We start from the raw sequence: 22092 nt of genomic DNA on the forward strand, positions 1-22092 counted from the left end.
GTCAGGTAGACTGAAATCATTATATTCAAGACGAATTTAGCTCATATTCTCTCATAATGTAGTCTCTTATTATTTGTTGGATTCCTATTGGGAAAAGCCTGCAAGAAAAGTAAATAAAAAACAGATGAATGATTCTATCGGTAACATGTGTAAGGTCGGTCACAACTTTTGACCCCGGTTGGGTAGGTATTTGATGTTTTTTTTGTAACAAAACGGTTTACTTACTGCATCATCCTTATTCCTAATCCAAAGAACCTTGGAACGGTAACAGTTGTCTCATTTTGTAGTACTCTTTGGACTATGGTTTGTGCTGTGCTCTCTGTCGTTAAAACTTCAAATCTAAAAAAATAGGCATTAAGAATGTACTGAATCCTCAAACGAGTATACCAAAACCTACCTGGGCTTCTTCAAAAAATCAACGATATCTTTTCGCGTGGCAATGTAGTACGGATTTACGCAGGTTGTACGAATTTGATCGCCATAGCCCTCCAGACGTAGTTGCTCGGTTACTGCGCTCATTAATCCGTTCACGGCATGCTTCGACGTGGAGTAAACGGTTGCCCACGGAAGGGCGTGAATGCCAGCCAGGGACGATATGAAAACAATGTGACCGCGCCTGAGTTCCGTCATTTTCGGAAGAAAATGTTTTGTGATCTGGATCGGTTAGATATGGAGTAAACATAATTGTAGAATGAGGCAGGATGCCCGAGCATAGTCTGAGATCAACTGAGAAACTAAATATGATGTTGTGATGTGATGTCGTTTTGGTCGTGTAAGTTATTAAAAAATCAAAATTGAGAGCATCACATTGACAACTAATTCTGCTATCAGTGAAAGCATACTGAAAACTCAATATGATATACATTTTACTTATTGATAACAAAGCGAGTATTTAAATTGATGTTCTGCTGAGGCAATGAAAACAATTCTGTAACATCATATATTTGAAGAGCCAATGTACAGCAAAATGGAAGCAAAATTTGTTATCAAATTTGTCAATCGCACAAACTGAAATCAAATTATAATTTCAGTTTGATGTTGATATAAATATTTGATTTCGATTTGCTGTCATTTTGATGCTGGAATTTGCTCCGGGGGCTTCCATATTTTGAACCATATTAAATCATCTATTTGAAAATTGATTTCAGGAGTATGGCAGATTTCGTTAAACAATCTTGACTTTATTTTTGTTGATGATTCAAATGTTCCAGGGAATAAAACACTCAGTACAGGTAAATTATGTGGTATAATGGTAACACCTGTAGCCTCAAATAACCTAGTCAGTTATATGGCACGGTATTACCCAACTAGACGCATTTCAAACTATAGAGCTGACAATACGTAAGACAGACTATCTTGCAATGAGCACTGGAAGTCATATGTTCGACTTTTGATATCAAGATAGCCTATATTACGTACCGTTAATCTTGCAAAAAACATCAAAAAAAATTTAATTATTTTCCATTTAATTTCAATAAGTATTTTGTATCCATGACACAGATACGTGTTTCGACAAAACTATCGATTTTTCTCCACCCCACTCAATCGAATTCAAATCAGGTTCTGATCTTATTATTCTTCTTTTTCTTGTTATTTTTCGTCTTCTGCTTCTTATTATCATTTAAAACTTATTGCTTATCGTATATTAGCTTATTGCGTGCTCTCAACTTAGTGTTCTAGATGCACTTCCACAGTTATTAATTGCGAGCTTTCGGTGCCTGGTACCATTTTCGAATTAGTATAATTGTGTGGTAAGTAGAATCATACTCATGCCCAGGGATGTCAAGAAATTTTCCAACCCGAAAAATTCCTAGACCGGACCGGGAATCGAACCCAGCCACCTCCTCCAGCATGGTCTTGCTTTGTAGCTGGTCCTTTCAATTTTATAAGGGATTACTATGGGAAAAGCTAACTTTTGTACTAATCGTCTTAGCGTTTTGCCATAATGATATACGGAAAAGCCTGATATGTGTACTTATGCGAAATTTTCCCAACTTCAAATTTACAACTATTTCCTATGAAGAGTTTAGATTTTCCTTCTTTACTTGAATCTTGGGTTATTAGTTGGGTAGGTTTCAATTCTCCATGTTGTGGCTTCATGTTTGCCTAGGGGGATGAGTACTTAAGAGAGATAAATTTCAATAGGCCTTTAGTGGGAATTACACTGATGATTTGTATGGTGGATAATTTCCCTGCTCAATTCAATCAATTCCCTGCTTCCCAGTGCTCTTTTGATCTGTATTGTATTATCCCCCACACCTGTGCCACATATGAGCGAATTTGGCTACGATTTGTATTTGCGAGAGAACTTCGAAGCTTGAAATGGGAAATGAAACGAATTTGTTCAGTCGTTTGTCAAAAAATTCAAAAATTGCTCTATTTTGACCAAATATTAGACTGAGATTGAGAAAATTATAAAAAAAAACTTGGTCGAAAACCGCAAATCGATTCGACTTCTGTGTAGAACTTTCGACAATACTTGTATAGCAGTTAAAACTAATCTTCAGATTCGGAACCGAGGCTGCACCGGACAGTTTTTATCGCATTTCACTTAAATGTGTGATTTTTTCATGAATCTGATGTTTAGTCGACTGATAAATGTTCAAAAACCAGTGTAACGACGAAATTAAAACATTTAACCTAAACCGTGCTTGGAAAAACGTTGGTAAACCATGCGGATTTCGTAAATCAGTGCGGCTCACCACTGTTTTTTGAGGCAGGTTCCTGTAAACAGTTCTAATTTCTTCGCCAAGTTAGTGTTTGAATATGTTTCAGTTGAATAAACATCGGATTATTAAATAAAATGCTAATTTCAATGAATCGATACGAAACTTATCGCGCGAAGTCCTCAGTTCACTAGGCAAGCCTGCTAGTCTGGGTGCAGCTATCAATGCACCATTGCGTCCCTAGCAAGGAATCAAAAATATCTCAAAATGACAAAATGAAAAGCGATCATCTCTCGAACGATAACGCCATGTCAGTAATGGAAATCAATAATGATATTGCGCATTTCTCACCATACTGGACAAATAAGCGCGTTTTCACTTATTAAAAGTGTGATAAAAGTGCACGTTTATGTCAAATCGTTTTATTGTCTTCGGTGAACTTATTCCTTATGAAGCAAGAAATAAGTGCTCCGAAGAAAACAAAACGATTTGACGTAAGCTTGCACTTTTATCACACTTTTTGCATTTTTGGGGCAGTCCAGTTTTAGTTGCAACCAACAATATAACCTTCTTCCCTTTTTTTCATGACAAATGGCCGTTGGAATATGGCTTGCTCGGGTCGGTAGAAGGAAACGACTAAATTGTTGGCAAGCGAAGTAAAGCCGGACATGATAAGGGAGAACAACCTATAATGCACCCCTGGGGTAAAATGCCCACTTATAGAAAAACAGCGATAACTTTTCCTCAGATGCATTTTCCGGGTAACGGATCGTGTTTGTTTTCAACTGGAGGTTTTACAAATAATTTTTGATCATAGCATTTTGTGCAAAATATGACACAGTTGCTAAAATCGTCGGCTTCAAATTAAGCTTTTAACAGCATATATCGCAAAAAAATCAACGAATTCACTTTTCGTATATTTTTTAGCTGTTTTACTTCATGAATCACACTCCATTGAGACCTTATTTCTGATGTAACATAAAGGAATAATCATTTGCAATACCTCATGCCCTTGCATTCTCTACTTGTATGGGTTATGGTTTGTCTATCATGCGGTGCATATTACCCCAATGTTGTGGTGCATATTGCACCATGAGTCAGGCGTTTTGCCCCGTTATCATTTTGGAACCAATTTATAAAATGAATGAATGAAAATCATGAAAAATTCATCGTTAGTTCGAAATCACTTGATCTTTGTAGAAAACATGGTAATGAACCATACACCATTACTTTCTTCTTGATTTTAGCCTTCATATGCCAGTAATTGACGATTTTGCTTAAACAGTGCGTTTTGCACCATCTTACCCTACACGTGTGTTAATGGGAATTTTTTGTAATGTATTTTCTTCTCGATTCCGATCAAGTTATGTTCTCAACAATGTAGGATGGCTTCGGCAATACCTTATTCTTTTATCGTCAGGGGGTAAACAACATCCTTGAGAGCATCTATTTTGCCAAATTTGAGTGCTCTAGGACTTTGTTTACCCCCTGACGATAATAGGTTAAGGTATTGGCGAAGCCAATATTTCCCCTATATCGTAACATAGCAATATATCATTATCCTTCTACAATTCCGATCAAGCTGTATTACAGGGAGAGTTTATCGTGGTAGTAGTATCAAGCATTTTGCCTTTATCGTTGGTTGCTGGTCCCTAGTGATCGGAACCTGAAACTGTAGTCTGCACTTTGCTTATCAAGTTTTTATGCTTAAAAAGTCCCTTCTTTTGGTGATTGTAAACAGTAAGGTAGTCCTCAAAATAATATATATTCATTTTTGAAAAAAAAAATCTGAAGTGGGCCGCCCTTAGATCAGTCGGTAAAGACACAGCTACAAAGCAATATCATGCTATAGATGGCAGGGTTTGATTCCTAGTCTGGTCTAAGAATTTTTCGGGTTGGAAAATTTCAAGACTTCCCTGGGCATAGAGAATGATTGTACTTGGTATACAAATTACTATTATTATAGTCCTTCTTACTTGATATTCTCAATGAAACACTTAAATCTAAATGTAGTCACTCATTAAAAATTAAAAATTGGCCGACAGCAAACGATGACGAAACCTGGAGGCTTTGATGTCAAAGTCAAATAGGTCAGAAGCTTCCTTGAATAGATGAATCATGGCGACAAAGGAACTGTTTGCAGCATAGCTACTTTCAATTACGAATTAGATTTATACGTGACATCGAATAGCGGAAAACTATTAGCTGCTCTAGGTGCAGTTTTTGTTTTTGAGATTGTTGCGGATTTGAACGAACAGCGAATGAAATTTATGGTGATGTAAAAGATTATAATAGGATTGATAGATGATTTTTACTTTGCATGCGAAAACTTAATTATAATCATTTAAATCTTTAAACTTAATTTTTTCCCCAATCTCATTACTCCCCACGCTTTTACTCATGAAGCGCTCTTGTTTATTTACATAGCCCTCTGTACGCAACAGCAAAAATAAAAAATAAAATAATTGGTCGTGTCTATTTGATCCCTGTGGTCAGAGAAAATTACATCAACGGAAGATCAATTTTTTTACTCAATTTGGTAAAAACCACACTCAATGTTTGTAGTTTTTACCGAATTGAGTTAAAAAAATGATCATCCATTGATACATTTTTGTTTTGCTAGTTGCGTCGGTGGTGTAGTGGTAAGCGTGATTGCCTCTTACCCCAAAAGGCCTGGGTTTAATCCGAGTCGGCGCCGCCGGGATTTTCTGAGGCATAACATCTCTGATCACGCCTTCCTTCGGCCGTTGGTCCCCGGTTCATGAGTTGATGGGTCGAGAGGTAGGGTCCAGATGTGGGAGCTGCCTCCCTGGCGTCGGTAGCATTGGAACTCAGTACGGAGAACAAGATCAACGGAAAACAAATCAAGGAAAAAAAATAGAAAAAAATCCGATCACACGAATCAAATAGACACGTCCAATTATTTTTTTTTTCTGTTACGTCCAGAGGGCTATTACTGAACACGCTTTTAGAACCCAGATGAACGCCGTGAGTGGTGTCGCTATTTCTGGCCTGTTTGTTTTTTCTCAATTGAGCTTATTTTTTGTATGTGATTAGTGGTAACCATAAACTAGTCGCCTACAGAAATTTAGCACAATTGGTTGAATGACAGTCGGGAAGAAAAAAACACCATTGCACTGCACTCATATGTCGTAACGTATTTTCGCAATAGGAAATTCGCATAGCAGGCGTTAACGAAAAGACGTTATCGAGTTATCGATCAACAATCCAGGTTAAGAGTATAGCTGATATTACCGTAAAATGGGGTCTATTTAGACGATCAGCTTCAATCAGAGCTTGCGTTGTGTAGGTTCCCACAACTTTGTTGATGCCATTTATGTCGACAGTGTTAAATTCAATCATTTTTTTTACATCAACTTGTTAACTTACATCTTAAATAATTGTAATTCTTCTCATTCATCTTCAAGATGGATGTTTAAGGTATAATGGTGGTATTAGTTTGCGTGGGAGTGCTAATAGTTTCGACAAATTGATGTTTGAATCTTTGTTTACAAATGCAGATATGGTAAATGATGGCTTCGGCACCCATTCTCGTAAAAAGAAATCCGTTCCTATATTCGTGAACGGTAGTCGTGTAGAAAGATATGTACACCGTGAACTATAGCTCACGGCTCTCGTTCACGAATATGGGAACGGATTTTTTTGCGAGTTGATTGTCTTCGGAAACCACAATTTAATCGGTTATTTTGTCACACTAAAACAACAGTCTTTCAGCTTCTATCTGATTATATTTTTACGGCTACGCAAACTTGTTATGCCAGGTTTTTCTTCAAATGAAACATATGCAATTCAAAATACGGCTGATTTCGAGTTTCCGATGATAGAACAGCTGATTAACACGCAGTTCAAATGGAAAGGTTGCCGACGAAAAAGAGGCTGCCGACAATAGTAACACTCACCTGAGAAGTTTGGAGCGTTGTAAAACCATTTTCAACCCGTTTTGGACAATGCTGTCGATTGGAATGGGTAGAAAAGCACGCAGAAGATAAATGTAAACAAACAAACACGTCATATGAGTGCTTGACGCACGCTATGTTTACAGGCGACTTTTATTCAAAGTGAATGTACCTAAAATTTCATTTAATTAGATGATAGTTTGGGACCTCTAGTTTCATAATCTGTAATATTTAATATAGTTCATCGGTAAAAATTTGATTTTTTTTAATTTTTCATGTTTTTTTTAAACGTAAAAATACGTTTTGATTTTTAAAAAAAATATTGAAACAAGATGTCGCAAATCTAAAAACTAGTTTTTAGAAAAATTTACAGGTTAAACATTTTTTCTGTGTTGTCATGGCAAAAAGTTGGACTAAAAAAAACCGGAAAAATCAACAATTTTTTTTTATTATATTATCTCCTCTTAAGTTCAGACGCAAGGTCAATGTGCCTACTGTGATTTATATCATTGTTGTTGTCATGAAATGAGGAGGTACAGAAAGATGCAGATCGTCAAATGCATTTGTATAAGTAACGCGAAAATATTGTAACACAAATAGTGACGTCACTATTTGCATGGGCAGCCTACGGAGCCCTGCGCGTATGGAGTTGAGATATCGCTTAAATCGTACAATGGTGCCACTCACACAACATTGCCAATTGCTTCAACATTGAAAATGTGTCAGACTTTGTATCATCAATATAAGCGTATGCTTCAATTGAAAAGTAAAAACCATAATGTGTGGTCACGATGAGAACCGTGGAAAAGTGTGCATTTTGTGCTTTAAAAAGGCAAAACAGCCGAAATTCATTCATCAAACCCCGAAGTCAGTGATCGTTGCAAATTTGCTACCAGATTACAGTGAAAATAATGAGATTATAAACACGTGTATAACTGGGTTATAAGCTTTCGTCTACAGGAGAGATTTCAGAGAGTCACGATGAACAAACTTTTAACACATCAGTTTCCTTTTTCCGTTCAGGTTCTTTACTGCTCAGAGGTATCAGTGAGTTCATGGTCTCTCTGGCTACCTGATAAAGATGGCAGGAATCGTTGTTCGTATCTTTACGGGTTCTCACTATGTGGTCCTTTGAAAAATCATGGACAACAACTTATATAGATAGATATTAGATTACAAGCTATTAGATTACAATTATTGACAGACAATTATCATATTACCTTTTGAACACCTGTACACAGCAAGATAACAACTTCCGCAAAGAACTTTAGGATAAATCTATAAACCAATAAACTATTGATGATACAAAATCTGACATATCTTCAATGGTGAAGCAATTGGCTATGTTGTGTGAGTGAAACTATTGTATGATTTAAGCGATATCTCAACTACATACGCGTAGGGCTCTGTAGGCTGCCCATGCAAATAGTGACGACACTATTTGTGTTTGTAATATTTTCGCGTTACTTATACAAATGCATTTGACGATCTGCATCTTTCTGTACCTCCTCATTTCATGACAACAACAATGATACAAATCACAGTAGGCACAATGACTTTGCGTCTGAACTTAAGAGATAATATAATACGAAAAAATTGCGGTTTTGACGTAGGACTACGTCTTTGATTTCTATATGGGGGTACACTTTGTGAAAACCGAAAATGGAACATGTAACAAATTAAGAAAGATTTTGACCGTTAATAACTCAGCTGCCCCTGGTCCAATTTCAATAATTTTATCACCAATCGATCATAAATATGGCTACGCATCGATGACAATGCTTCCGAATGTTGATTTTCAACAAGAAACTATTGAAAAACTGGTAAATGTCAAGCATTGTCGAATTGACTAACAAATCCACCAATTACCTACATGCATATGCTGCTTCCCTAGCACAGTCGTCAGAGAGTAGTAAGTAGACGAAACAAGTCGAAGTGGCATTCGCCTCCGATCCTCGGGCGCGTACAAATAGGGAGGATGGAATTGCGTAATATTTTGCATACTCATCGCCATATTCAGAACTAAACGCAAATTCTTCGAGATAACCACGATCCGTCGTCTGGCTCGCCGTGGCGGTGTCTGACGTATTTCTGGTCTGAATTACGAGGTGTGCTGAAGGTGTTTCTGAAAAATGAGATCCAAGATGCTGTCACCTACACTAAACACGCCAAGCGTAAGCGGCCATGGATGTCATCTACGTTTTGAAGTGACAGAGACGCACTCTGTTTGGTTTCGGAGGTTAAATCATCACCAACTTTGGCAACAAAACGGCTCTTTTCAGGGCCACCAAGCTTATTACAGTAAAGAGTAGGAATAGAATTCATCTGCCTGTTTGTCCATATTCAGAACCAACGATCACACAAAATTCTCATGTAATCAAACTGGAAGCAGGGGTACACATTATGTTGATCAACCTTGATCAACTTTGAATCGCCACGGCCGGATATTTTCGATGGAAGAAGCAACAATCTAGCATCTTATTCGACGAAGGAAACATTTGTGAAGCCGAGTTATTTACGAAAGAGAGTGTAGATAAAGAGAATCGATCAATGTAGATAGGACCTATTGAAAAGTGACGCGAGATTTGTTTTCCTTACTGAGCTCCAATGCTACCAACGCCAGGGAAGCAGCTCCCACACCTGGACCCTACCAATCGACCCATCAACTCAACCGGGGACCAACGGCTTTACTTCCCGAAGGAAGGCGTGATCAGAGATTGGACCCAGGCCTGCTGGGGTGAGAGGTAATCACGCTAACCACCGGCGCCGATATCTTTCAAGGTGATATCACGGCGAATGAGATCGACCCAAATTTGAGTTTAGGTATCTCAGAAATAAGAAATAAAGTGCAGGAACTCAGCGATGAGTAAATTTGCTTCATGTTTTCCCAGGTTTTTCCAGGATTTTCCAGGGAAAAATTCCCGAATTTGAGAAAAGTAAAGATTGGATTCACTCAGTCTATTGGTACTACTCCGAGACTGAATAAAATTTTCGTCAATTTCCTCATTTTCTGGCAGATTTTTTAGGTTTTCCACACGAAACCATGAGACAAATTTACTCATCGCTGAGTTCCTGCACTTTTGGCGATTATGAGTAAACTAAACTCAAATTTGGGTCGTTCTCATTTGCCGTGTACGCAAAAGGAAAAGAACCAGTGTCGCTACTTGATAGCAAACTACTCATAATGGGAGGAGTCTTTGTAGCTTTTATACCACTTGGTTGCACATCATTCTGCTTTAACCTGAAAAGATATAAAACAGCGCTGTTGAATGGCATTAGCTCATTTTCGCTTCGGACGGCGTGGTGAACAGCAAAGTTCTTCGAGATAACCGCCATCGGTCGTCTGGCTCGCCGTGGTGGTGTCAAACGTATCTCCGGTCTGATCTACGAGGTGTGGTAAAGGTATTCCTGGAAAATGAGGTCCGTGATGCTGTCACCTACACTAAACACGCCAAGCGTAAGTGGCCATGGATGTCCTCTTTAATAAAACGGCCCTTTTCAGGGCCATCAAGCTTGCATCAGTAAAGAGTTGGAATAGAATTTATCTGTGCTTGTCTGTCCATACTCAGAACCACAAGCCCCCAACGACCACACAAAATGCTCTCCAGAGTTGTAATCTTGTAACCAAACTTGGAAGCAGGGGTACAAGTGATTTTGATTGATTCTCTTAATCAACTTTCTCTTTGAAAAAAAAAATACTACAAATTTGGTACGCCTACAATTCAGAAACGGAAAGAGTTGAGATAATAGATAATTGATCAATTAGGGACTGTCCATAAACTACGTAGACAGTTTAGGGGGGGGGGGGGGGTTGACAATTATCCACGGCCCATACAAATTTTAAATTTTTTGTATGGTCAATTGTCTACGCAGGGGGAGGGGGGGGGGGTCAAGAAACCCAAAAAACTGTCTACCTAGGTCTACCTAGTTTATGAACAGGCCCTTAAAAGAACTAAATGCTCTTCACATTTATTCCGTCCACTAGCGGTCCTACGTCAAGCTTTCGTTCGTGCCCCTAGGCACAGACCCTTCTACTTTTTTTAGACCAACTTTTTGCAACACAGAAAAAATATTTTGCGCGTAAATTTTTCTAAAAACTAGAGAAAAAAACTGCTGTTTTTAGATTTGAGACATCTTGTTTCAATAAAAAAAATTTTAATCAAAACGTATTTTTACGTTTAAAAAACATAAAAAATGAAAGTAATCAAATTTTTACCGATGAAATATTTTAAATCTTAAAGATTATGAAACAAGACGTCCCAATCTATCATCTAGTGAAATACAATTTTAGGTACATTCACTTTGAATAAAAGTCGCTTTTAAACATAGCGTGTGACGCTGAGAAATTGCTAATAGGGTAGAGAACTACTTCGGCCTACTCGCCCATTTTAGGCCTATCGAGCAGAAAACTTCAAATAAATCCATGATTTTCAGAGTTAACAAGTCAATTATGCGTTTGGTACGATACTTTAGTTAATTAGCTACGGAACGAAGTCAATGAGCACGCGTAATATGAAGGTTTGCACCCATTATTCCCAAAAACAAAAGAAACGCTCCAACCGATTCAATTTTTACCTTCATCCGATAGGCCGAAGTGAATTCATTGACGTTTCAATGGCGTTTCAATGCGTTAGGCCGAGTTTAGAATCCGTAGACCGAGTTTGGCGTCAAGAAGTAGTGTTAGACTTTTACAATATCTCAACGATTGGTTTCTCTTTATCAAATGTTACGGTACATACGGAAAGGTAAATAAATTTGGAAGCCATCAGTGATAATAACATTCCGTTTGGTGCTAAACTGCGCTAGATTAAGAAAGACAAAGTGCGGGTTGTGCTTAATAGGCCGGAAATGGGGTATTTAACCCTATAAGTGTAGACGATGTTTATTGACGAGAATACGTAAATTCCCCTTTCATAGAGAGCAGAACAATTATTCCATTTGATATTGACTGAGGAATATTTTGCTCTCGATTTTGTTATTTTACGCGTTAAAAAGGTTAAACGAACAAAACGAGAGCAACCTGAGAAATAAAATACATGAACATCAGAACATCATAATAAGAGATCGATTTGATCTCAGACTCTGCTCCGGTTGATGCCCGGTGTAATTTGAAACTTATCTATGCCATTATGCTTCCAGCAAAATTTTGAATCCCGAGCAAAGTCTGAGATCAAATTGAAAACTAAATTTGATGTTGTGATCAGCGTTGCCAAATTGTTTTAAAACGTATCGGTATCGAAGGTATTAAAAAATCGGTATTTATCGGTATTTACTATTTAATTAATCTTATATGTTTGCCGTTTTTGAAAGCAATTTTTTAACAATGGTAACGACTGGGACTTGAAAGGAAACACTCTTTATTTTTTTTATTTAATTTTTTTAAATTATCGTTGTCCTCCAATGGTGATCGAAATTGTGACCAAGTAGTTTTTTTTTTCAATTAAATAGGGTTTTTGATCTAATTTCCGTCCTACTAAGAACAACCCGCGCTTTACCTCTCTTTTCTGAACGAGTTTGAACAAAAAATGGAATATTTATGTCAAAGATGACTTGCAAATTTATTCACCTTTCCATACGTTTCGTTGGATTTGATAAAGAGTCACAAACACTGCTTCTTGATTCTAAATTCGTTCTACGAGTTTCAATTCCGTCCCAACGCATTGAAACGCCATTAGATTTTCTGTCGTTGCAGTGTTTAAGACTGAGAAAGCTGTTAATCAAAGCAACATTTTAGCTTTTGAACTATGATCGGAAAATTCTGGAAGAAAACTCCGGGGAATGTTTAAATTAGCTTCTGAATGGAGCTGAAAAACATCCAAAGAAATACGAAAGAAGATAATGTTCGAGAAAAGCTGGAAAAACATCCAGGAAACTTCTAAGACACGAATTGAGAAACTTGTGGCAAAAACTTAAATAAACTATCGGAAAAAAATATCGGATGACACATCCAAAGGAAGCCACAAAAGTTTCAGAAACCCGAAGTAGATTTTCAGAAGTAGCGATTTCCAGGAAAAGCCAGAAGATCTCGGAAAAATCTTTCAATAGAAGTCGAACAAAAACAAAACCATTGGCTTATGGTCAAACTTCCAGAAGAAGACGAAAGAAATTTCTGGGAGAATTAATTGAACTTCCTGGAGACGCTAGCAGAAACTTCCTAACGTAGATTGCAAGAAACATCTGAAGAAAATGGGAAGCCAAAGCGCTAACGGAACAGTCGAAAGAAACCAGGACATCATCCCGGAAGAAAGAGATTCCTGGGGGATGTTCTAATGATCCAGAAAATTTTCCTGATATTCATAAAACATCCCTGAAGACTTCACAATTTCCCTGAATTTTTCGGAACATTCCTGAAATTCCTTAAATCTTCTTGAAATTTTTCTGAAATTAGGGATTGTTTTGGAGTTCTCTGGTGATCTTCGAAGCGCTGAGAATTTCACTGATAATGAGAATACCGGAATATCTCTAATCATCTTTGAAGGTCTCTGGACTTTCTTGAAGATTACGAAATCTCTTTAGTGCTCTCAATTTTTTTTTTAATTTATTGTAACATCAGCATTGAAGTTCTCTGATCTTCCTGATTTTTTTTATTTATAAACTGACATTAAAAAAGCATACCACTTCCCATAAATACCTTCCCTTACGTTTCCTAAATTTGCATGAGACCCTCAGGACATGGCTGAAGTTTTCGGAAATTGCCTGAGTTTTTCGGAACTCCTTTATAATATCAGCAGTTTCATTGAAATTCATTGATCTATCCTGATGTTCTCTGATGGGCTTCACTGAAGTTCCTGATAACCATTAAATTTCCCTGAAGTTCTTTGAACTTGTGAAGTTTCCAAAATATTTATGATATTTCTTTAATTTTTCTGGAGTTCGCTGGACTTTTTCCGGGTTTTTGAATTTGAATAGAAGTTTTTGAAACTGTCTTTAATGTACCGAAACTAACCCAAAAGTCTGAACTTTTCTGAAGCTTCAGAACTTCTTAAATGTTCCTGCAGCTAGTGTGGACCCGCAATAAAAATCTGATAGCATCCTTGAAGTTCCGAGAAAGTTGGAAAAACTGGCGGAAGAAGATCAAAGAATCATTTGAGCAAAGGCTGAAGAAGCTTCCAAGAAAAGGTGGAAATAAATTCCAGGGAAAGTTGGATGAAGCTTCAGGCAATTAAAAAATGAATAAAAACGTCCGGAAGTGAAATAATGATTATCTAGGAATTACCGGAAAGAGTCATCGACTTTTTCTCGATTGATGGGTAGCCAATCAAAAGGAGGAAATGCAAACATTAGTCGAAAGAGTATCAAGTGTAAGGCATCTTTTGAGATGATTTTGTAGAATTTTGAAGGCTAAAAAAACATGAGGTATTCAAAAAAAAAATCGTTATAAATCGGTAGAACATCTTAAAAATCGGTATTCTGAGGAACCTTATCTGTATATCGGTATCTAGTTCGGAAATCGGTATAAATACCGATAAATCGGTATATCTGGTAGCACTGGTTGTGATGTCGCTACTCAGGTTGCTGTCGTTTTGGTTTTGGTTAAAGTATCAAAATTAAGAGCAAAAAATCTTCCTGTGACATCACATTGAAAACAGCTATCTGCTATCAGTGAGAGCAAACGGAAAACTCAATTTGATGATAATTAATTTTTGCTGTTGATGACGAAACGAGTATTCAATTTGATGATCTGCTAAGGTAATGAAAACAAACATATGTTGGAAGAGAAAATTTACAGCAAAATGGCCACAAAATGTATTATCAAATTAGTCACTCGCGCAAACTGAAATCAAATTATGGTTCCAGTTTGATATTGATATCAAAATTTGATTTCGATTAGTTGTCATTTTGATGCTGGACTTTGCTCGACCTGTCAGTCCAAGACGTTGGCGGCGTTTGTAAACAATTTGCAAACACACTTTGAACGAACTTCCATGTTTGCTCTCTGTGGTCCAACGAATTACATCACTTACCCATATGGTTCCCTTCACGTTCACGTCGATCATGAGATTTATAATATCCTCGTTTGCGTCTCGCAGGAAATTGAAACTAACCACCCCTGCATTGTTGATCAGAACATCTACAGGTCCAACGTTTTTGTGCACACTGGCAGCCAACGCTTCCACTTGCTCGTATGACGACACATCCACTTGAAAGGCATAAGCGGCTACCTGTTTGCGCCTAAGCTCTTCACACGTCTGCTCTGCCGCCACTAGATCGACGTCCACGACCACAACGTTGCTTCCTCGGCTGGCAAATTCGTGAGCCATGGCTTTTCCCAGCCCATTGCCAGCTCCGGTTATCTATAATGGAAATTACGGAGCGTTTGTTACAAGTTCACTATTACTGGAGGTTGGCAAAATATTCAGCTACCAATACGGTTTGTCCGGATACATCTTTCGGTTTAGGTGGAATCAAAATTCGAATTATGGTCACTACGAGAACTGCCAATGCCATCAATATCGCTTTCACTATATCCATTAACATAGAGAATAATTCCATGAACACATTGATAGGAACACTTTCGGTGAACTCTTCTCCAGAGCGATTTTTCAATTCCTTCATCCTGGTCGATGTGAATATGCTGCGAGATTGAACTTCCCCGAAAGACTGATGATGATGACTTCTGCCATCCCGGCGCAATGAGTGTGACGTGTTGTAGAAAAATGTGTTGGCAAAATTAATCGACAAAAAATATGCACAGTTTTTACAAGCCCTCACCGGGTCCGGATGCCACACAAGCAAAGTTTCCACTTCAACAGTTTAACACTAGGATTTGGAGGATTTTTTTCATCAATTCCACATTACCTCTTTGAGACTTTTAGAACGCGTATCTGCTCTCAGCTCAATATTATTTTAAACATCAGTTACGTATTCGTCTTCTTATTTGTGAATACTCTGAACTGAGTGTTCTGTGAGCACTCCCACAGTTTTTGAATGCTTTATAAGCCTGAAGCACTTTTGCATTCGTATATTATCCGATGACCCAGGGAATCCGATAAATTCGGGAATCGAACCCACCACCTCTATTGTGCTGTGCTCTTGCTGACTAGGCTATCAGAGGGCCCTATTTATTACTATACCGTAGAACCCCGTTAGTTTGAATAGCTAAAATGGAAGGTACACACACACAGGTGCCCAATAGCGTTACGCATCGGTGAAGGGGTACCAGTTAAATCAATTCTAAATTAGCGCCCTTTAATTTCCATTTTAGCTATTCAAACTAACGGGGTTCTACGGTATCAGCTAGATTTTATTTTAACGAGACGAGATCAGGTACGAGAACCATTGTTTAACGGATACCTACATATCTAACTACAAATACTAAGGTATCTGGTTGCACATTACAATCTACTAAAATCTTTTGAACATCTTTACACGTACACCAAGCATCAGTGGGAAAGTTGACGCATACTATTCCACTGAATCAATTATTATTAAGATCATTGACTGTGACGTAGTTTACTGTCGGTGTAAGTCAATAAGATGTAAACAGGTGAGGCCCAGATAATTTGTCAGCTCTTTTGTTCCTCCGCTGTTTAAATGGATGATGGAATTTGACGTCAGCGGGAGAACGAAAGAGACGACGAATTCACATTGGGTGTAAGTGCCAATTATGTTCGTGTTGAGTCATTGCTACTTGGGTATGGAGGTGGTAACCGGATTAGGCTGCGGACAGTGTTCTTTGTAAATATTTGGTCAAGAAGAGGCAACTTCCCAGTCGTGGAGCAAGAGCGGAATGATGAATTATGATTCGAAACGTGGGATGTGATTATTGGTTATTAGCTACGCTATAATTGACAGATAATTGCTGTATCGGAATAATTATCTTCGAAATTAATTTGTTTAGGGTGTTTTCGTTTAAATCTGTTTTGGTAGGGGGCTGTCCATAAACTACGTAGACGGTTGGGGAAGAGGGAGGGGTTCCAAAAATGTCTACGTTTGTCTACGGGGGGGGGGAGGGGTGAAGGTCCTGTCTACGTTGTTTTATTAGAACAGTTTTTTTATGTATTTAGCCGCTTACTATTGTGATGCTTCCATCTACAAATTTATTCCGAATAGAACATTTTCATTGAGAGATCAAGAACAAAACCACAAAATATCCCAATCATTGAACATTATGAGGAAACATCACCACAGGAATAAACAGTTGAATTGCATAAAATTTGGTGTGCCTCAATTCAGTTTTGGATAAATCAGGATGTGACGCTGACCGAATTATTGGCCTTTTTGGATTATTGATTAGTTGTTAAGTCTATGAAATTCAAATGACCACTATCTGGAGTATTATGCAGTTAGAATAAAATATAAGGTCAGCAGCGAAATGCGGTTCCAATTCATCTAAAAGGATTCCATTTCGCTAAGTGCAAACGGTTGAAGGCCGGCGCACAATGCATAAAGTGTCACGCACATTTGATCCGGTTGTAATACGTTCCTGCAAAATAAAAGCTCAATCTATTGTCTAACTATCAAATTTGCATTAACGCTTCGCAAACGAAACAAATGTGCGTGAGCCTTAAGTAAGATTTGACAAATTAGCTGGATATTCAAATTATTTTGCAGTATCATTTAAGGAGAGACCCAGGAAGAGTTGGAGATAAGTGGAAATAGGTTGTGGATACCAACGCTATTCGCAGTTCCATGTATATAGGAAATCCTTAGGACATAGTAATACGAATAGATATTCTCTCTTTTTTACACAAAATTTAAAAAAATCAGCGATGTTATCAGTTATCAAGTTTTGGGTTTTTACTCAATACTCCTTAGCGACTAGACTACCATACGTCTCCATTGATACATAGCTAACATAAATCAAAAAAGACAAGTAGAGTATTATCATCATATTTCTCCTAAGAAGCATTTTTAATTACCTTTCATTTTATATTTTGATCTTTGGAATCGGCCGTGCGGTTCAAAAATTGACTTAAAAAAAATCGTTTTTGAAAAAAAAAATCCATTGGTAATCTTGGTCAGGATTACTAGTTTATGCTAAGTGCTCATAATTATTATACAAATAATGCTTATGCTCATAGATTCTCATACAAGTGTATCCGTGGCATAAGTAAATCATCTCAGCAATCCACGAAAAACCCGCATGGAAAATCCGGAAAACCTTTGCCAGGGTGAAACATTTTTTCTTATAATGTTTTATGCTTGAATAAGGTACACCGGGGTAAGTTGAAAAGAAAGGCGTAACTATTAGCAGAAGTGTGATATCACTGTGATTGAACAGAGTAGTTCCAGGCCAAATAGCAAAAAAATGATTTTCAGACTCGACCTTCTCCGATTTGCATAAAACTTTATATAAATAGTTGCCTTGTATGGTAAATCATTCACATTTCAGCTGAAATTAAGCCATTTTGAATCATGCAAAAAGTTTCAAAATGGCGTATTTAAAATATTTCAATAAATCCACGAAAACGCCACAACAAATCGAAATGACATCTGAGACAATGTTGTAGGAAGAAATAAATGCTTTTCAGAAAAAATATAAATGGTACAAAAATTTACGAAATTTTTGGTAAAAAATCTAAAAAGTGTTAAAAACATTAATAACAGAAATGACCCTCTTTAATATTTTCGAACCATTTTTATTAAAAAGCATACTCAAAGTTCTATTTTTTGTGAAATTTTCAAGTTGGACACTTAAAAATTGACAAAAATCATGGAAAAACTTTAAAACTTTTTGTTTATACAACTTTTTGCAAGTTTTCTCACAGAAAACAATTTATTAGGTCCAAAGAATTAAATTGTGTTCAACTATATACCAAAAAATCGTCTAAACAAAAAGTTAAAATATTTGATTAACAGTTGTTGTTTTATGATTTTTATCAATTTTTAAGTGTCCAACATGAAAATTTCACAAAAAATAGATTTTTTCATAATGGACACTTAAAAATTGATAAATATCATAGAACAAGAACTTCTAGTCAAATGTTTTAACTTTTTGTTAAAACGATTTGTTGGTATGTTGTTGCACACAATTTGATTGCTTAGACCTAATAAATTGTTTTCTGTGAAAAAACTTACAAAAACTAATACATATAAACAACAAGTCTTAAATTTATGCCATGATTTTTGTCAATTTTTAAGTGTTCAACTTGAAAATTTCACAATACAATAGAACTTTGAGTATGCTTTTTAATAGAAATGGTTCAAAAATATTGAAGAGGGTCATTTTCTGTTATTAAAGTTTTTAACACTTTTATGGATTTGTACCAAAAGTTACATTAATTTGGTGAATCTTTTATATTTTTTCTGAAAAGCATTATTTTTCCTACAATTTTGTCTCAGACGTCATTTTGATTGGAAATAACGATTTCGTGTTATGGTTTATTGCAAAGTTTTGAATACGCCATTTTGAAGTTTTTTTACAAGATTCAAAATCGCCAAATTTAAGCTCAAATGTACTTGATTGACCATAACAAACAATTATGAAAAGTTTCATTCAAATCGGAGAAGGTCGCGTCTGATCGATTCGTCATTTGGCGTGGAACTACGCAGTGTAATAAGCACCTATATGCATTTTTTACTGTTAAAACAAGTAGTTGGAAGTAGTTATCTTCCCCAAAAAGATGAATTTTGTATAATTTAATCCAGTGATGTACATATGAAGGCCAGTTAGAGTGATTGCACACAAAATTTCGGTCACACTAATTTTCCGAAATATTTAAAGCATTTCAACTTGCCCCATATTTTTGCACCCCATAGGATAAAATGAAATGAGTACAGGAGCAAGTTAAAATGGATGATGATTGTCACAATCTCATTACAAAAAAACAGTGCAGTTGGTTGGAGGACAAACCAGAAATAGTAGTGATAGATGACGACGAGTAATTGATTGTTGCTCTATCCGATCATTTAAAATGTTTTTCATTGTTACAAATTATTATAACGCATAAATGTATTATGCATTTACAGACAGACTGGGGTCAACTTATTGTAGTAACACTAAATATGTTCATATTGCTAATAAATTACATTTATATTGCGAGTAGTTGTCAACAATTGAAAGTATTTTGTTAAATGTTTATTTCATTGTACTACACTACCAACCGTACACTACAGTACAGAAACTTCGTAAAAAAACCCGGAAGCTTTTCAATAGGGCTAAACGAACACAACAGTGGGAACAATATAAGAAATCCCTCACCACTTATAATAAGGAAATACGGAGATCAAAGAGGATACACTGGAGGCATACATGTGAGAACATTGAAAATACTCCAGCAACTGCTAGGTTGCAGAAAATACTCGCTAAAGATCATTCCAATGGTCTGAGCACTTTGAAAAAAGAGGATGGCTCTTTTACTACTTTTACAAATGAAACGTTAGAGTTGATGATGAGAACGCATTTTCTATGTTCTATTATTAATTCAAACGAAGACCAAAACGTAACGACAACAGCAATTGGTATCATTTGTACAATTATCATCAATTATCACAATTGTATCATGGTACAATTAGAAGCCGAAAAGTGTGCTCTAAGGATTACAAGGTCAGTGAAACTCTTTGAAGGAGACCTTAGACGAGATCTTAGGATTCTAAAAACTGTTAGTATTAACTCTCTAGTAAGGAACAACGAAGACTGGATGGAGAAAAGATACAATTTCAATCGACTTTTTCAAGTAGTTGACCCTGGGCGGTAATTCATGGCAATTTGGTGGCCCGGTTCTTTGTCCAGGATCGATTTTCTTTATACAGATGGTTCAAGATTGAACAATCAAGTGGGAGCAGGAGTAACTGGCCCAGGGATAGAAATATCGGTTCCTATGGGCAGATGGCCAAGCCATGTTCCAAGCTAAAATCCATGCAATTTTAGAGTGTTCCGTTATATGTTTGCGTAGAAACTGTAAGAGTTCAAATATATGCGTCATGTCCGACAGTCAAGCTGCTCTAAATGCTTTAAAGTCGGCGACATGTACATCAAAGCTTGTCTGGGAGTGTGTTCAATCACTTCAAAAATTGTCTTGTCATAATCAAGTCAACTTATAGTGGGTTCCTGGTCATTGCGGGATTGAGGGAAATGAAAGATCCGATGCACTAGCAAGACTCGGATCTTCTCATAAGTTCATCGGGCCAGAGCCCTTTTGTGGCTTATCGGCTGCATCTTTTAGAATGGGGCTAAAAGCGTGGGAATCTTCAAAAGTGGAGGAAAACTGGAAGAACACTTCTATTACTAGGCATTCGAAGCTATTCATTAATCCAAACATTTCTGTGACCCACAAAATCCTGGAACTTTCTAAGAAAAGATCTTAGTATATATGCAGGTCTTACAACAGGTCATTGTCCGATCCGTTATCACTTGAAGCTGATTGGTAAACTTCAAGATGATGTATATCACTTCTGTGGCATAGAAAAGGAAGACTCGGAACATTTGCTATGCCACTGTCCGACAATTTTCAATAAAAGGTGTCAGTTCTTCGACAAGGGGCTGATAAAACCCTTTGACATTTGGAGAACAACTCCCAGTACAGCAGTGCACTTTATTCGGAGTATAATGGCGTGCTGGGATAATGCTACTGGTCAAGCGATGGCGGCATATTTATATAGCTAAAAAAAAATGGGGAATATATCACAATAGATCAGAAAAATGGTTGCAGTGATGGAAATACCCGACAAGGAAAAAAAATAAACCGTACACTTTGGGAGATACTTTTAATCCCGCCAGGCCGCCAGGGGTTTATAATATCCACAAAGGGTAATTTATACATGAGTAAACGTGTTTTACATCATCGTTCAACTGCTGTATAATAAGTGTTTCAACTAACCCCACTATATGGGGTAACATGAAATAATACACACTTTTATCATAGAGGTAACTCTAAGACCAGTAGGTCCCGAAGAAATGTGCTCAACTTTTTGGCTCAGCTCTGGTACTATCTTCGGTCCCAAGCTAATCGATTCACCCCTCGAAACATAGGAAAATCCACTAACCCCTCATTTTATCTGTCAAACTTTCATAGCGAATCAAAACAAACATTGCTTAGTACTAGAATTTCGACTAGAATGGGGTACGTTAATCGTTTGCTTGGGACCAATAGGCTAGTCAAGTAGTGAGCCAATTTAAAATCGTTAGTTTCGTATTGATTGTTGCTATTATTGTATGCTTAACAAATATGCTTCTGTGGTCTTATGTGTAATTTTATATTTTTTTATAATGGAAAACTCTTTCATGAAACTGTTGGTGTAAAAACATCTGGTGTCTCTAAATTAATTACTGTTCCAGAGAGCCTTAAAGTTCAAGTTTCAAAATACAGTTTCAACTTGCCCCGGTGTACATTACTTCTTATCTTTTACTGGTGCAAATTTCGGACTGGGTATCTTTTACCGTTTTAAAGTAATTATCGGAAAAATGAATGGACGATTATGGGCCATTTTAAGAAAATCATTAAACAAGAAAATGATAGTTTTCTTAGAGAATTTATGGCCGGTCACCACTGAAAGATAAGAAGTATTCAAGGATGTATTAAGCCATAAGAAAATTTTCATAAACCTGGCAAAGATTTTTCCTGATT

General features: G+C 36.9%; 1 protein-coding gene across 1 annotated transcript; it reads right to left on the minus strand.

Moving 5' to 3' along the window:
• LOC135711394 (17-beta-hydroxysteroid dehydrogenase 13-like) lies at positions 1-15171 on the minus strand. Its single transcript, XM_065234271.1, has 5 exons — positions 14948-15171; positions 14548-14877; positions 398-654; positions 226-339; positions 1-98 (listed from the first exon to the last, which is right to left on the minus strand). The coding sequence occupies exons 1-5, from the start codon at positions 15137-15139 to the stop codon at positions 26-28; spliced, it is 966 nt and encodes a 321-aa protein (XP_065090343.1). The 5' UTR covers positions 15140-15171; the 3' UTR covers positions 1-25.
• Positions 15172-22092: the final 6921 nt, after the last annotated feature.

The sequence above is a fragment of the Ochlerotatus camptorhynchus genome, unplaced genomic scaffold, assembly GCF_037179485.1.
Source record: "Ochlerotatus camptorhynchus isolate MF236.1 unplaced genomic scaffold, CSIRO-AGI_Acam_v1.1 ptg000432l, whole genome shotgun sequence".
Lineage (NCBI taxonomy): Eukaryota > Metazoa > Arthropoda > Insecta > Diptera > Culicidae > Ochlerotatus > Ochlerotatus camptorhynchus.